The following is a 15,891-nucleotide window of genomic DNA, read 5'->3' as shown; positions in this document are numbered from 1 at the left end:
ACATGGTGCTGTCGCCAGCTTCTCTCCTGCTCTGTGCTGTTCCGTAGGACTTAAGTCATACACCTTCTCGGGTCACAGTTAGGACTCATTTGAAACAGCATACACACACACCGGAAACAGTGCAAACGCTTTTAAGAGTGTGGGACTGGCAGTGTGGATCATCTCGGAGCCGCCCCTGGACGAATCCAGGTGAGGAACCTATAACTTATAATATAAAGGAACTATATGCTCTCAGTATTTTAATAAAAATAAATGCTTCTACAAAAGAAAAGCATTCAGAAGTGTTTGTCAACAGTCACTCAAAAACGTGAATAATGAAGGCCAAGTGAATCATTTGTTATAGGCTGATCATTAAGGGCTGATTCACACAATAATAGTGTTTTCTGCAGCAATGATGGATACAACAGCAAGATATTTTATTGTGTGGTGACTTTATTAAATGCACTTTACTGCTTAAAGAACGTTCGTATGAATTGGCTCCATAGATTCAGGAGATGCTTATTGTGTTGACTTTCCAGAATAAAGCCCCGTGTGTTTGACCCACACTGATCAAGGTCACACACATCACAGATCTGTAACCTATAAACTGTACATATGCACATGTGCCCCAGTAAAAAGGGCCAAGTGACGTGCCTTATAGGACTATTTACCAATTTTGATGGGTTTGTTCAAGATAAGTACTAATCATTAATCTTTTATTGACTTTCTGTTTGCATCTGTCATTAGTAAAGCCTTAAGACAATATTTTACATTTCCCTACTACTTTTGCTACAAAGAACACTGTAACACTTTCTGGTGGAGGGTCTACTTCTTGGCCCCGTTTCACAAAGGAGGTTCAATAAAACTTGAGTTTAAGAGTTAATCTTCCCTGAGACAGACAACTCAAGAGTTTTCAGTTTTACTAAACAGGTTTGGAGTAGAGTTAGAAAACTCAGAGATAGTGTACACTGAGTTTAGCAGAGGACACAAGATTTTCTCATTGGATCCTAGAAAGAGTGTTCACCATTGCAACGCTGAACTTTTATTAAAGTTTAAAATTACGATTTTAATATTTCATTTCAAAATTTGCTAATTACCATTTTTAACTAATCTAAGATGTTGAGGACTGTGTAGCTCATTGAGTTTTTAAATGTATCCTAAATAGATCACATTTTAAAAGTGTACATGAATTAAATTCCATAAACTGCCCCACTTACCTGCCGGACTTGTGGAGATCTTCAACACAGGGAAACTGCATCCCCAAATTTACAAACCCTACAAAACAATTAGAATAAACAACACGATTTTGCTATTTTTATGACCCTCAAAAGTGAGTTATCTCCAAGGACCAAGCTTGAAGTTGAAATCATCAACTCACAGAGCAGGACATTGGCTTCAAAGAAGCCAGAAGAGTCACTTGGGTCCTCTGCCTTGTGAAACAAACGAACAGAGGACAAAACTTTGAGTTCACTCATAAAGATTCTATTTTTGACATTAACTTCTCGTTTTGTGTGTCATATGTAAATCTGTGATTTAAATGATAATAAGTGACAATCATATACAATCACTCACATTGTGGAACTGCACTGTGTCTCATACATTTCTTCTACGTATTATGTTTTACTTATGATGAAAAAATTGAGCCAAGAGAGTGAGCCAAGGGAGACCAGCTAAAGACTGCACGAGAAGACGAGGAGATGTCTTCAAACTCAACCAAGATTCTTCAGCTATGGCACACAAACTCCATGCATCACCTCAGAAACAGGCCAAACCTGCCATAAAATCTGCGCTTAGGTTCACAGAGTGAGTTACCATGGTGACTGACTCAGGGTTTAGGTTCCCTCTCTCTGTGAAACTGGAAACTGAGTTGAGCTCTTATCGGGGTTAACAAACTCTGAGTTTGGACAAAACCTGCTTTTTGAAACAGGGCTTTGTGTCTGCATGGAGATGTTATTGTTTTGCCTGGATCCACAACATGGGGTCTTACATTTGATCTTACATTTACTCAATTGCTTTAGTTTTTATTGCTCCAAAATCATACTTCATGCTTAAATGCATTTTTACTGTAACCAGGCTATCATCTAGATCTGACCTTTAACTTGGCCTGGTAGCAACATCTGCTTATGTCCTTGGAGATAAATACATCTAATGTAACACTGAAGAACCTTCCAGGCAAAACATTTCTTGGAGACAATTATGGAGCAGACCCTCCACTAGAAAAGTTACACAGTGCTCTTTTAAAGTTATGGCTGCATGTGAAGTATTAGAATAATGTCATACAAAGAAAAGACCTGTGTACTACTGAGAAAAACATACCAATGGCTGATTAATTAAACTGTACTTAAACAAATGAGTTTACATAAGTGACTGCTGCTGCTACTGTGAAGCAAAAAAAGATACCCAACAACATTTTAAACACAGACACACTTTATGAATAAAAACCAGACATGAGTTCTGTTAAAGTTGTTACATGTAAAGAAAGAATGTTGGTAGACAAATTCAAACAATATAAAATAAATAAAAATGAACGAACAATTAGACAAAATGTTTTGTTGTTTTTTTCTGGTCAGCTTCCGAACATTTCTCCACAATCTTCATTAACAATATTCACATTTGACATCAATACTGTTGATAAATGAAGACAAAGCAACTGTTAATAATGACATTACTTTCAATACATCTAAATGAGTGTACTAGAAGTGTGCATGTCCACAAACGCATGCAGGTGTGTAGAGTAACTGTCAAAATGATCCATGGATCCAAAATCTTTTAGTGGGTTAACGCTTAAAAATAAACAAGTTTAGGGGATCTGAAATGGTATACTCAGCCATTTTCAAGCTACAAAACAACACGGACCTTGTGATTGAAGAATAGTTGTAGACCATCACATTAAAATCTACACCTACCACAGAGCCATGCCTCCCCTTTCCCACCATGCATCACATTAATTTGGCTTTACTAACACCGAAGTCTGACAGATTCCAGTACGAAATGCCATAATCGGTTGAACAATGCATGCTCTCATGTTTTTCACGTGCCAAAAAGGAGATTTTTGCAGGTTGGTTAATAACTGCACATTTTTGTCAACTAAAAAGTTCACACACAGGGTTGGATTTTTTTTGTCATCACTATAAAGTTTAGAAATGGGATTCACAATAAGTGCTTTGAAAGTCAATATTAAAATAGCAATGACAAACATGCAACTCAAGAAGATATACTAAAGCATGGCTGAAAACTAGAATTATTACTAAGATCATTGAAATCTCAAATAATTTATCTGTCAAGTTCAGTCAAAAACGTATTGGCACATGGAAGATTTTTGTTAAGTGAATGATAAAATAATTAAGATCTGCAACTGATTTGGCCTGATGTAGTTAACATGATATTGGTGATTTTATACACCTTTTGATGGCCCCTTGTGTAAAGAGGCACCAAATTATATGGGGAGACAAACTGTGCACAACACCGCTCAAAAGGCACAACACTGGACAGAGATGCAGGGAAAAAGGTGCATTGAAGGCCCAAAGACAAGGGGGAAAAGTTCCTCTTTTAAAAATGACTAGTAAAAAGGCAAAAACATCAAAAAACTAAGTATAGGACTGAAACTGGGAGCATGACAACAGCAAAGCTAAGGGTTAGTAGTAATTTTGTTCATGCTTAAATAATGTGACTTTTTAAAAAAAATACAAACAATGGTTTACCCAAGTGCTCAATGCTAGTGTATGTATATGATATCACATAAAGATTACAAGCTCCTCTCTTGATTTCTGGAGCACAGATTTCTACTGCCACAGTCAAGTGTACACAATGATATGTATGAGTAGAGCTAAAAGTTATTACATTTAGAACAACATTATAAGCAATGATACACAAAAGATGGTAAAAATGCCTATTGCTGCTGATTGGTTTAGGTTTTTGCATGTATAGATTATAATGGTGGAAAAACATGTATTAATGTTGCTATAAATGTAATGTAATGTGCAATAAAAAGCAAAGTAATGTCTTTCACAACAAGAAATGTCTGATGGCAGAAAAAAGAAACAGAGTTTATGCTTGCTTTAGCCTTGAAAAACTTAACTTTAGTGACTTATTTTAGATATATTTTAGCTTATGCATGAGGAGCACAGTTTAGTTTATAGTTATGTTGCTACAAGTGCTGCAAAATGTTTTGAACATAATGTAAAAAGGAGGATGTTACTCGCAGATTAGCACAAGACCAGGGAGAACAAGTGCTTTTCAGGTTTTGAGGCTGCAAACGAACTGCACAGTCAGGCAGCATCCCTGGACCAACAGTGAACTGTAACATTTCCATTTATAATTTTAAGTTATAAAAAATGGCAATTGGCTCTGTGCACAACAGCACAACCTCACTGTTAGTGTCACTACTTCCTGTCCAATTTTATCTCTATCTGGGTTTTTTGCCGAGTCACACTAAAATGAAGAAATATTTAAAGACAAGGCAGTGGAAAGGGAGAAAGCTAATGCTAATTTTGAGGCATGATAAAAATTAAAACAACAAATTGAAGCATTATAGATTTAAAAACAATCAGATAGTCTTTATTTTAATTTTAACTGGTTGTTTATTTTATAGTTTACGCTTTTAATAAATATCAGCATAAGGTCTGAGACACAGTGAGCTAGCTAGAATGCACAGAGCCAAACAGGGGCATTAAAGTGCATATGACAGGTTAGACTAGTCATTTCTCCTTTCACTACTTTGACAATTTTGGACACACATTATTGTCATTATTATTGGTCATTGTCATCATTACTTAGCATACAAAGGCCAATTTATACAATCGAAATTATTAGTTTTCAGGAAAAATGGCTTCCTTTTGTGTAAATTGTCTGTGCATTTTAGATGGGAGTTTCTGTATTGATGGCATAGATCCTTTTTAAAACTCTGCTCCCAGTAATTTTCCACTTTTTTCAACTTTTCTTCACAAAATGCCACTTCACCGGTTGAAGGAAATGAAGATAAAGTCCTTCAGCTATGGTAGTCGTGACCAAGCTTAACTCAAGATGGGTGATGCAGAGGACAAATTTCACTACAGGAACAATAAAGTGTACATTAACCTTATAACCTACAAACAAAGGTACTATCCCACCAACTGAGGTAATAATTAGAAAAAGATGGAAACCTGTCATGTGCACTTTACATGATTTTTGGGATGTCACTTTAGAAACATGCAGATCATGTTGACATTTTGAAAAGCAGAGGCACTGCATACATAACCTTATCACCACATGGGAAACAATTAGGAAACCGATATTGAACGTCTTAAATAAACTTCCTCACCATTATATGTTATAATATGACTATGATACAGAAATCAACAAACACCTTTGCATTCATTTTTTTCATATAATTCCATTGTCTATATAGATTTATATAGAATCCTCGCATGCCTTGACAAATTGTACACAGGTTTTTGTCTTTTTGTGTTGTGTCAGTTGTTTTAAGTTGTGTTTAACATTACAATTGTGAGAGATGAAAACAATTATTTCTTGCACATCTTGATAAAAAGAGTCCCAACTGAATAAACTGTAATATTTTTTCCAGATTTTTAACAGGAATTGAACCAAGCCAGGGATGTATTGTGAACACAGACAGTGCTAAAACTGTGACATTTTAACATCTACTGCTCATCCCATAATTCAATTCGAAACACAAAACGGCTCAGTCAGTAGAGTTGTCTTCATTCCTTAATGTCCATTTAAATCCTGAGGAGAAGTCTGCTAAGTTATCATTGCCAAACATATGAGAAAGGCATCCATTCAGTTCAAAGTGCAGTGATAATAATAATGATACGAATAATGATAATAGTAGCTCTGTGTGTGTGCTTCCACTGACACAAACAAAGGGGCTACCATCTAGCACCGTAGCCTGGATTTGCCAAGGACACTGACCGTAAAAGCTGCAACAAGAAAAACTGCTCCACCTGCTTGAAAGTCCCTCCGGAGTGGTCCTCACAGCTAACCATACACAGGTAATGGTTTGTGTTGCATCCCGCTGTGGAAAGGCACACCAGAGAAGGGCAGGGATGGTGTTGACAATGAGGGTGGTAATTGAAGGGGGTAAGTAAACTCATTGAGAAGATGTCCATGATGTTGTTGTGTTGATAAAGTGTTATTTAGCTCAGGGTCTGGTCTCTTTACATCCGCGAGCCACGTTCTTGAAGGATCTGAATGAGAAACAAAAGAAGTAAATAATTTAATCTTAAAATATGTATGCCAAGTTAGCAAGAACTAGCTCTCCATGTGATTTCTGCATTTCTGTACAACTGCTATGAAGAATAACAAATTAAACACTAAACCTGAGAGTGATTTATTCATGCACTTTTGATTAAAGTTAAAGGTAGAGTAATATTTACAAGTAACAATAAAGACACCTGAACCTGCCCTGAACATGGACTCGAAACAGTGACTGGCTCTGCGTAGTGCACCAAGTTTCTTTTGACATTTGTATTGTGTTTGTATTTAGGATATGATTTACATTTTTGTTTGTTTTTTTCCTTGACTGTTGTTTCATACCTGTATTTAATTTGTTTATAACAGCAATTTTCCTGCATTTGTAATTTGTTTTGTGTACAGGGAGAAACTGAGAATAAAACAATTTGAAAACAAGGAATGTGTGTTGAATGTTGAAGCGCCTGTTTTTACTTCAAAGTTTTTGATAAGGGAAAGGATTCTTACCTTGGCCTTCTCAGTGGGCTCAATGACAATGCCGTTGGTGGAGTTGTTGAGTTCCCTGGAAACTACACATAAAAACTCTGCCTGGTCCTCGTTGCCATAGTTATAGGAGGAGCCAATGCTTATAAGCTGAGGGAGCAGACAGACAGCAAGTACAGAAGTAACACATTATCAAGGAAGCATTAAAAGGTAAAAATGGAGCTATAAAGGCAGAACATGTAAAAATGTAAAAGGAATACAAGGACTGAGTAGGGAAAAAATACAGTTAAATTTAAGTTAGTAAAGACAAAACAAAATATGTTTTCAAAACCAAAGAAATAAACAGGATGACATCATTAAAAGGCTTGGTTCTGCGCACCTGCTCAAACTTCCAGCCGTCCGACATGGTGGAGACCATCTGTGTGAGTTCCTCCTCTTGGCACTGCAGCACTCGATAAACATGCTTCACAGGGCCCTGGGGGACACCGGCAAAGCACACAGTGTTATATTTTGGAGGGACCAAGGCATTCATTATTTACACTAGAATAATGAAGTATGTGTTTTGTTGTGTAGTTAGTAGATTTTTGGTTACCTGAGATGTCCGATTCTCGTTGTCACGTATCCTCTCCTTAACCATCCTCACCAGAGAGGCTATGTTATAAAATTCTGCTTCCTCTAGAACACCTATAACAGTATTAAGAGAATCACATCATATCCTGCATGATATAAGACGTAAATGTAACTGTCTGCAGACATTGCAATTTAGTAAATTGCATTACCTTCTTCTGCCAAATTTTTGTCCATAATCAACTTCCCATGTCGAAGATAATTTAGTATGGGTCCAAAATATGTGGGATCTCTGTCAATCAGGTAAGCGCCTGTCTCATCCTGCAGAAAAAGATTGCATAAATTGTAAAGTAGGGGAAGTAAAAGTATGTATGTATATTTGTAACAACAGTAACAGTACTGAAAGCACAAATAAAACTGAAGATAAAAAGGTCTCAAATATTAAGACTAATGGTACTATTTAGGTTAGATAAAACAAATGTGACCAATACTTACTTTGTCAGAGTCCAGATCAGGATCATCTTGACACAGTCGATAAAGAAATGACTTGGGGTCTCTGCACAGCGTTTGCTTGGTCGTAATAAAGTATGTACCACCAACATTGAGGCGAACCCAGCGGGATCCTGGCTTTTCCGCGGGTTCAGACGGTGAGCTGGGGTTGCTTTTTACCGGGAATCCGAATACGGAACGGCCACTGCTGCTGCTGGACACCCCGGGGCTGAGCTGGCTCGTCCGCTGGGGAACCATCAATGTGGGCGAAGCCAAGCGCATAGAGCCCCTGACGTCCCGGTGCTCGTTCTGCTCTATGGTCGCTGTGGCACTCGGTTCCACTACATGCAACTCAGCCATGTTTCCTTCGTGTAAAATGCGATTAGCTAACGATTCGCTGCTGGGAAACAATTTATATCAGATTTGTAAACAGAACGAGGGTATTTTTCGCGGACGGGAGGCTGGCATCAGGGCGTTGCTACTCACAGTCGACTGCCTTCGCCTTTTACCCCAAATACTTGGACAGAAATATAACTAATGAGTCTCTACGAGGTAGGCAACATCGTGTTTACCCGTTTATTTTAAAGATAAATTGCCCATTCTTGTCTATTCAAACGTTAATCAGAGAAAGGCAATTCTTCCGGGTTGTAACGTGATTAATGTTTACTTCCGCTATGTCATAGCTCTTCAAAATAAGAGCACAAAGTGAACTCTAAAATAAAAAAAAATGGAAAAACTCAACGAAATCACTAATGCACGTTGAACCTAAAAAGTGTATTGCCTATATATAACATATAATATAAAAGCAATCATTCATATAAACATTGTGTCAAATTAAAGAATATAATAATTTATCCATGATTTTACCTCGTCTGAGGAGGGCACCATAGTGTCTCGGCAGTGACAGCTCCACTTTTATAGAAGAAGATTTTCAGCGCTGGCGCGGTGGCCAAGCTTGTTTTTGATTCTGTGGTGTGGCTGTGTCGGTGCAAGGTGCTGTATTTGTGAGTGAAAACATTTGTCAGGTAAGCAAATGTTGTCTTGATTTAAGATGGCAGTGGCGTAATCTAAGTAGCCTTCCCCCGATAGCTTAATTTCTCCATACTTTTTACATTGAGCTGGCGATCATGCTAGTTAGCTTCCGATCGTCAGCTGTAGTTTTAGCATCATCCATTGGAGTGGATGATGCTGTGTAGATGAAGCCTTTGGTGTAAGCCTTTGGTGTAAGCCTATAAGTGCGCTTTGTAACGTTCGTGCAACTTTGATTTTACATAGAGTTTATTACAGTGTTATATGCAGCGCAGATGCAGTTTTTCATTTTATTGCTGCTACCTCTATATTTTTGCCACCATAGCTATGAGTGAATTCAGGATTCACCATGACGTGAGTGAGCTGCTCAACTTGCTGCATGTCCGCGGTGGTGATGGAGCAGAGGGCTATAGTGACTTACTGCAGAAGCACAGGACTCCCTATGTCACCACCACAGTCTCTGCTCACAGTGCCAAGGTAAGTATAGTATAGATCTATCACAATCTGGTTAGAATGATAAAGGATGGATAATATAAATATATATTTGTTTTATGCAGGTTAAGCTGGCAGAATTTTCTAAAACACCTGAAGACTTTCTGAAAAAATATGAAGAGCTCAAATCAAAAAATGTTCGCAATCTTGACCCTCTGGTCTATCTCCTTTCTAAGCTGTCAGAGGACAAAGAGGTTTGTTTTGCACATTTTGCTATTAATTATTTTTATTGTGATGTCATGACATTGTATAATAATACAATGTCATGACATTGTATTATTTATTATTATCATAGACACTTCAGTCCCTGCAGCAGAATGCCAAAGACAGAGCAGAGTCCTCTGCAAACACAACTTCCACCACAACCACCAGTTTCACGTTACCTCAGACCAGCACAAAGATGTCTATGCAGGAGCTTGATGAGCTGCGGAAAAAACTTGGTAATGTCACGGCCAGCGCTAATGCTCCAATGGTAAGAAAGACACCTGTTAAGTGTTCTGCAGCATTTCTATTATAAAAGAATTCTCAATGGACTTCTACAGCCTGCTGAAGTAACACGGAAAATGCTCAGAGACAGGCACAACAAAAAGAATCCCACGCAGCCCAATCCTGTTTTTCCTAACTGGGTTTATGATCGTCCTGCTCTGATTGGAGATTTCATTACAGGCACCACCTCCACAGGAGAGCCACCTGTAGCAGTAGGTAGGTTTTCTTTCAATTCTATTTTGGTAATGATGTAACGTGTGCTTATCTTACTGTGACAGAAACTTAAAATATTATTGACAAGTAAGTGCTATGGTGAAATGTAGACATTGCAGAACCAACAGTTTTTTATTTCGCTGTCGTTTTATCTTTGTTGATGTCACCACACTTCATTTCAGGAACATTGCCTCTGGCAGTTCAAGAACAAGCCCTAGTTGAAGATCTGCTCTTCGTGCTGAGTGGAGTTGATGGCAGAGACATCACTGCTCAGCCTGTCCTAGGACGACAAAACCGCTCTTTTATTATAGATCCAACTCTGGACATGTCTGTCAAAGAGCTAGTCAACAGAATATTACCCGTGGCATCTTATTATTCAACTGTAACAAGGTAAGACGATGCTCTAAGATAGTATGTTTGTGTGAATAGATATTTTTGTAACTGTATTTTTGAATAGATTTATTGAAGAAAAGTCATCGTTTGAGTATGGACAAGTGAATCATGCTCTGACTGCAGCGATGAGGACCCTGATGAAAGAGTACCTGATCCTGGTCACTCAGTTGGAGCACCTCTTGCGCCAGGGCCTACTTTCTTTACAGAAACTCTGGTTCTACATCCAACCTACAATGAGAACCATGGAGATACTGGCCTCTATAGGTAGGGCAACACATGCAAAAACATGTATCTATTGGCTGTTTTTGTTTGAATATTACAATTTGTACTTGCAACCACTAGGGGGCACTGAAAAATTAACCCCTCAAATAACAGAAAATCTCAGGAATATGACTTGGAATTCTATTTGGAATGTATCATTAATTCTAAATTCAAAAATATAAATATGAGACATAGTAGCAGCACCACAGCTGTGTTATCTATTACTTACAAACACATTCTCATTATTTTGTTATGTTTTTTCAAAATTCTTGTGCTAATATAATTTTTTTTTTCTCTAGCCTCTTCTGTGGACAAAGGAGAGTGCATGGGTGGATCAACATTAACTCTGCTCCACGACAGGACATTTAACTACACTGGGGACAGTCAGGCTCAAGAACTATGTCTGTATCTCACCAAAGCAGCCAGTGTCCCATACTTTGAGATACTAGAGAAGTGGATTTACAGGGGCATTATCAACGATCCATACAGGTAGATATGATTTTATATAATTAATAATGACAAGAATGGTAAGGGTGTATAAAGAGTTGTAATTATTGTGCTTGTAGTGAATTTATGGTTGAAGAGCATGAACTGCAGAAAGAAAAAATCCAAGAAGACTACAATGACAAATACTGGGATCAGAGATACACAATTGTACAGCATCGAATACCTTCATATTTACAGAAAATGGCAGACAAAATATTAAGTACAGGTAATCAAAAAACTTAAAGCATACGTGTTAATAGCAAATATTACACCCTGGAATATCTGTCCTAAATATCTACATTTTAAAGGAAAGTACCTCAATGTTGTGCGAGAGTGTGGGCGTGATGTGACCTGTCCGGATGCAAAGGAGGTTTTGTATACCCTCAAAGAGAGGGCCTATGTAGAGCAGATAGAGAAGGCCTTTAACTATGCCAGCAAGGTACTCCTAGACTTCTTGATGGAAGAAAAGGAGCTGGTATCACGCCTTAGGTAAATATATTTTAATTACTTTTTTTCATTTACAATGTTTGCTGAAGGAAGTATGTTTTTAATTATGTTTGCATTGTTGTTTTATAGGTCAATCAAGCACTACTTCTTAATGGATAAAGGGGACTTCTTTGTGCACTTTATGGACCTCACAGAGGAGGAGCTAAAGAAACCTGTGGACGACATTGTTCCTCCGAGACTTGAGGCTCTTCTGGAGTTGGCTTTGAGGATGAGCACTGCGAACACAGACCCGTTCAAAGATGATCTGAAGGTTGGTAGAACAAGTTTTAGTCTTGAATAAATAAATGGATGTGATTTTATGATTTCAATTACACAGATTGTTTCTTCATTATGGATCAAGTTTGTAAGATACTCTAGATTAGATGGCAAGTAATAGACCGATAATTAGAAGTCAAGAAAGTGGGAAAAATGCCTCATAAAGGTGCCCTATGTAACTTTTTTCTGCTTGGATTTGGCTGCAATGTTCCACAATATGACGTCAAATGGCATCCATTTCCATGAAGATGTGCAGGCAATGCCACCAGGCTGTGGTCAGGGCAGGTACAGGTCATATCTGTGGAGATGTTACCCAACTCACTGTAGAAATGCATATTTTTAAGGTATTTTTGATCAATAAAAATACCCACTAAAAATAAATGTTACATAAATAAGTTTAATGCCAAAAACATCCCCATGGAGATGTGCAGATAGCAAACCCTCCACGAGTTACACTGCCTACCTTTTAATTTGCCCTAATGGGGTTTGCTTTCATTTATTGAACACGTTTTAATATGGATTAAAGCATAAACTGACCTGTGTAAATTGTAAAATTAGCTGGTTTCAAATAACATGGTGCATCACAGTTTGCTGTAAATTAAATATACAAACATTATGACCACTGATATGAGTCAGGGAAGAATAAAGCATTGTACTTTTGTAACCATCATTGAGCTAAGAGTTGGTGATTCATTCTGTTACCCACTTCTTCCTCCAGATCGACTTAATGCCGAATGACGTCATCACGCAGCTCCTGAGAGTGCTGGCCATCGAGACGAAGCAGGAGAAAGCCATTAACAATGCAGAGCAAACGGATACAACACTAAGTGGACTGGAGGCTTTCTCATTCGATTATATTGTGAAATGGCCGCTCTCACTCATCATTAACAGGTTGGATTTCATCAGCACTTACACTTAATACTATCAACTGCAGAAATGTTCAATGTGTATAGTATAGTTCAATAGTATAGTGGTGAAGGTCAATTATAATTTTCCAAGGCACTAAACACCAAGTACTTGCAGAACTATTAAGAACGATGTGAAAATATCAGTGTACAATGTTTACAGTCTCCAGTCTGTCACATTGACTATTACAGTACATTATATTGTGCAATTTCTCCGGTGTGGGACAAGTACGTTTTCTGATCTTATTATAGACTCTGATTCATTCAGATTTTATGACCCCTAAAAGCATGTATGTCTAATATACATGTGGTACATGATATTATCTTATAGGAAAGCCTTGACCAGATACCAGATGCTGTTTCGACATATGTTTTACTGTAAACACGTGGAGAGGGTGCTTTGTAATGTTTGGATCTGCAACAAAGACTTCAAGCAGTATTCCCTTCATTGTGGTAAATGGTAAGGCATGTGACATAAATAATCACCTTATAGTATTTTTACATACACATTGGTGTTATCAGTGTTTCACATTAATTGAAAAGACAAAGAGACGTCTAATATAGAGACTTAATAATATATTGTTAAAAGAAATTGTACTTTTTGCTATATATGTTATAAACATATAAAATAACTAAACTGGTCAAAAAGAACTGGTTGAGGATTAAGAGGCTATGTTTCCCCCTTTTTTTTCTTTATTGCAAAAAGGTGTAATAAATATGATTAAATAAATGTTATGATTCAGCAAGTATGATTCAGGCTGCAATAATCTATGGGCCATACTGAACCAATAATTATTTTGTATGTAGGTTTGCTGCGTCGTTTGCCCTCCGTCAGCGAATGCTAAACTTTGTGCAGAACATACAGTACTACATGATGTTTGAGGTGATGGAGCCAACGTGGCACGTGATGGAGAAGAATCTCAAAACGGTGATTTATTTCCTCTATAAATGTTTTTGTTCTTTTCTGTAACATTTGAGTTACTGGTGATTTATTTAATGGGAGTTAAAGCAGCTAAAGCAAAAGGCTTGGATTGTTTAGGGTCAGTTAGGATAAATTGCACATAATAGTTGTATTATGTGAAAAACAAAACAAATACAATTTTCATTTATGAATGGCCCACACATAGTATTCCTATGTGTTAAAGCAGACCTCATACTCAAAATCATGTTATAGTTGTTTCCCTTTATTTACCTTCTCGAAGTTGTATTTGGAGTGATTTGTGCATCTTTCCACTATCTTTAACAGCTTATTTTCAAGACGCCATATTGCAATTTCAATTTTTACTGCCACTGGAATTGTGTGATCTGCAGCTGTCAACCAGGGATGCTGACATCATCAAGCCAACTAAAAGCAATTTGTTCATTTTAGTAAATTCTTTAAATGTAAATATATAAAAGTGAATGCAAAATTAAATACTTTTACTGTATAGTTTTTTGTGTACTATCATTCTCTGTTCTAAACCTTTGAACTTTGTGTCTTTGATTTCAAGGTGTCAAACATTGATGACGTTCTTCACCATCACACCAGCTTCTTGGACAACTGCCTGAAGGACTGCATGTTGACCAACCCAGAGCTCCTGCGAATCTTTTCTAAACTCATGTCTGTCTGTGTCATGTTCACAAACTGTATGCAGGTTCGTAACATACACTTTAAAGATAGCTTATATTTCTATATCATTTTACATTGTCTCACTGTCTCTCACCTTGTAATCTATTGTAGAGATTCACTCAAAGCAAAAGGATGGAGCGCATCTCCTTGGAGCAAGGGTCTATTGACGGTGCAGCCTCCCAGGGAGAACATACTGATGATGAAAAGAAAAAGCTCACAACCAAGGTTAATGCATGATTAAATAAAAACAAGGAAATATAGTATTGCTAACTCTATATATGTAGAGGGTTCCATTGAAAAGCACAAATTCTTGGAAAACTAAAAATCAATGGTTACACATCAGTGTGACAACTTCCAATGAAATGATGAAAGGGAGCTATGTGTTATTATTTGAAAGTACCCCACCCCATAAGCTTATATAGCTTCTCAGAGTGTCTATGTTTTCACGGTGTCTCTTATATACTGGCATGCGTATACAAATAGAAAATGTATGTGTACAATACACAATTGTGTATGTAGTATGTGTGAAGCGTGAGTTTGTAAATGTGCATGTGTATATGTTACATGTGTGTTTATGCATGTGCCTTACATATTGTTGTGAAAATTGAACAGAATTTGAATTGAAAGTAACGTTTTTATCCTTTTTTTCCCCCTTTTCAGTTTTTAGCAGAACACGCCGACACCTTCCAGTCTGATGCAAGTTTTGAGGCAACAATAAATAAGTTTGACAATAACTTCAGCCTGTTACTGCTCGATCTATTGGACAAACTTAGCATCTACAGCACCAATGACTGCGAACACAGCATGATCAGCATAATTTACAGGTTTGTAATTTAATTCTTACATGGATATTGTAAAATAGATTGATTTGACTAATAAAAATTTGATCCCACAGACTTGATTTCAATGGATTCTACACTGAACGGTTGGAAAGGATGGCTGTGGAGCGCAGTCAAAAGGCAGCAGCATAGCATGTTGAAAATCCTCTTGTGTGTTTCATCAATTTACCGTCTTAATAACCACAATATGTTACGTCAAAAAAAGACATGGTAATGAATTGTGTAAAATATGTAGACTATATTGTATGTTTGAAAAGATTTTGTGAACACATTTTAAAGTTGATTTGCTATGTTGACTCTGTTCTCTTGCTCTTTATGGGTAAATTATTGTACAGAGGATTACGTAAGTTTGTATGGCGTTTCATTAAAAGACTGAATCTGAATTTGTGAGTGATTTGTGTGTATATGTGTGTGTATATATATATATATATATATATATATATATATATACATACATACATACATACACACACACACACACACACACACACACACACACACACACACACACACACACACAAATTATTAGTTATTATATACTAATAGCTAATATATTAACTAATAAATAATTTAACCCTGTAGGACCAAATTCTGGGCACTGGGTACAAAACTTAGTAGGCCTGCACTACATGTTCAGTCCCAGCCCACTCTCCTAAATAATGGAAATTTTTAAGTTAAATATGTCCAATAAGTTCCAATACAGTATTTC

At 37.1% G+C, this 15,891-nt stretch overlaps 2 protein-coding genes across 2 annotated transcripts; one reads left to right on the top strand and one right to left on the bottom strand.

Moving 5' to 3' along the window:
* Window positions 1–3,661: 3,661 nt before the first annotated feature.
* Window positions 3,662–8,367, bottom strand: kctd2 (potassium channel tetramerization domain containing 2). The gene is made up of 7 exons (XM_055229662.1): window positions 8,194–8,367; window positions 7,714–8,104; window positions 7,431–7,539; window positions 7,244–7,335; window positions 7,031–7,126; window positions 6,676–6,801; window positions 3,662–6,164 (listed from the first exon to the last, which is right to left on the bottom strand). Exons 2-7 carry the CDS (start codon window positions 8,065–8,067, stop codon window positions 6,135–6,137), a joined length of 807 nt encoding a protein of 268 aa, XP_055085637.1. The 5' UTR covers window positions 8,068–8,104; window positions 8,194–8,367; the 3' UTR covers window positions 3,662–6,134.
* Window positions 8,368–8,596: 229 nt separating this feature from the next.
* tubgcp2 (tubulin, gamma complex associated protein 2) lies at window positions 8,597–15,563 on the top strand. The gene is made up of 18 exons (XM_033984726.2): window positions 8,597–8,732; window positions 9,062–9,213; window positions 9,294–9,422; window positions 9,524–9,700; window positions 9,771–9,930; window positions 10,110–10,317; window positions 10,385–10,584; window positions 10,881–11,070; window positions 11,148–11,293; window positions 11,376–11,556; window positions 11,644–11,824; window positions 12,548–12,720; window positions 13,066–13,194; window positions 13,542–13,662; window positions 14,225–14,368; window positions 14,455–14,568; window positions 15,004–15,167; window positions 15,239–15,563. Exons 2-18 carry the CDS (start codon window positions 9,064–9,066, stop codon window positions 15,312–15,314), a joined length of 2,643 nt encoding a protein of 880 aa, XP_033840617.1. The 5' UTR covers window positions 8,597–8,732; window positions 9,062–9,063; the 3' UTR covers window positions 15,315–15,563.
* The last annotated feature ends 328 nt before the right edge of the window (window positions 15,564–15,891 follow it).

The sequence above is a fragment of the Periophthalmus magnuspinnatus genome, chromosome 19 (assembly GCF_009829125.3).
Source record: "Periophthalmus magnuspinnatus isolate fPerMag1 chromosome 19, fPerMag1.2.pri, whole genome shotgun sequence".
Classification (NCBI taxonomy): domain Eukaryota; kingdom Metazoa; phylum Chordata; class Actinopteri; order Gobiiformes; family Gobiidae; genus Periophthalmus; species Periophthalmus magnuspinnatus.
This window is presented reverse-complemented; position numbering and strand designations above follow the sequence as displayed.

Coding starts and splice junctions, on each gene's coding strand:
- kctd2 (XM_055229662.1), bottom strand. CDS start 8,067: ATGGCTGAGTTGCATGTAGTGGAACCGAGTGCCACAGCGACCATAGAG. Junction 7,336..7,430: donor CAAAAATTTGGCAGAAGAAG/GTAATGCAATTT, acceptor ATACTGTTATAG/GTGTTCTAGAGGAAGCAGAA. Junction 6,165..6,675: donor AGCCCACTGAGAAGGCCAAG/GTAAGAATCCTT, acceptor TTTCTCATTCAG/ATCCTTCAAGAACGTGGCTC.
- tubgcp2 (XM_033984726.2), top strand. CDS start 9,064: ATGAGTGAATTCAGGATTCACCATGACGTGAGTGAGCTGCTCAACTTG. Junction 9,214..9,293: donor TCTCTGCTCACAGTGCCAAG/GTAAGTATAGTA, acceptor TGTTTTATGCAG/GTTAAGCTGGCAGAATTTTC. Junction 11,557..11,643: donor GAGCTGGTATCACGCCTTAG/GTAAATATATTT, acceptor GTTGTTTTATAG/GTCAATCAAGCACTACTTCT.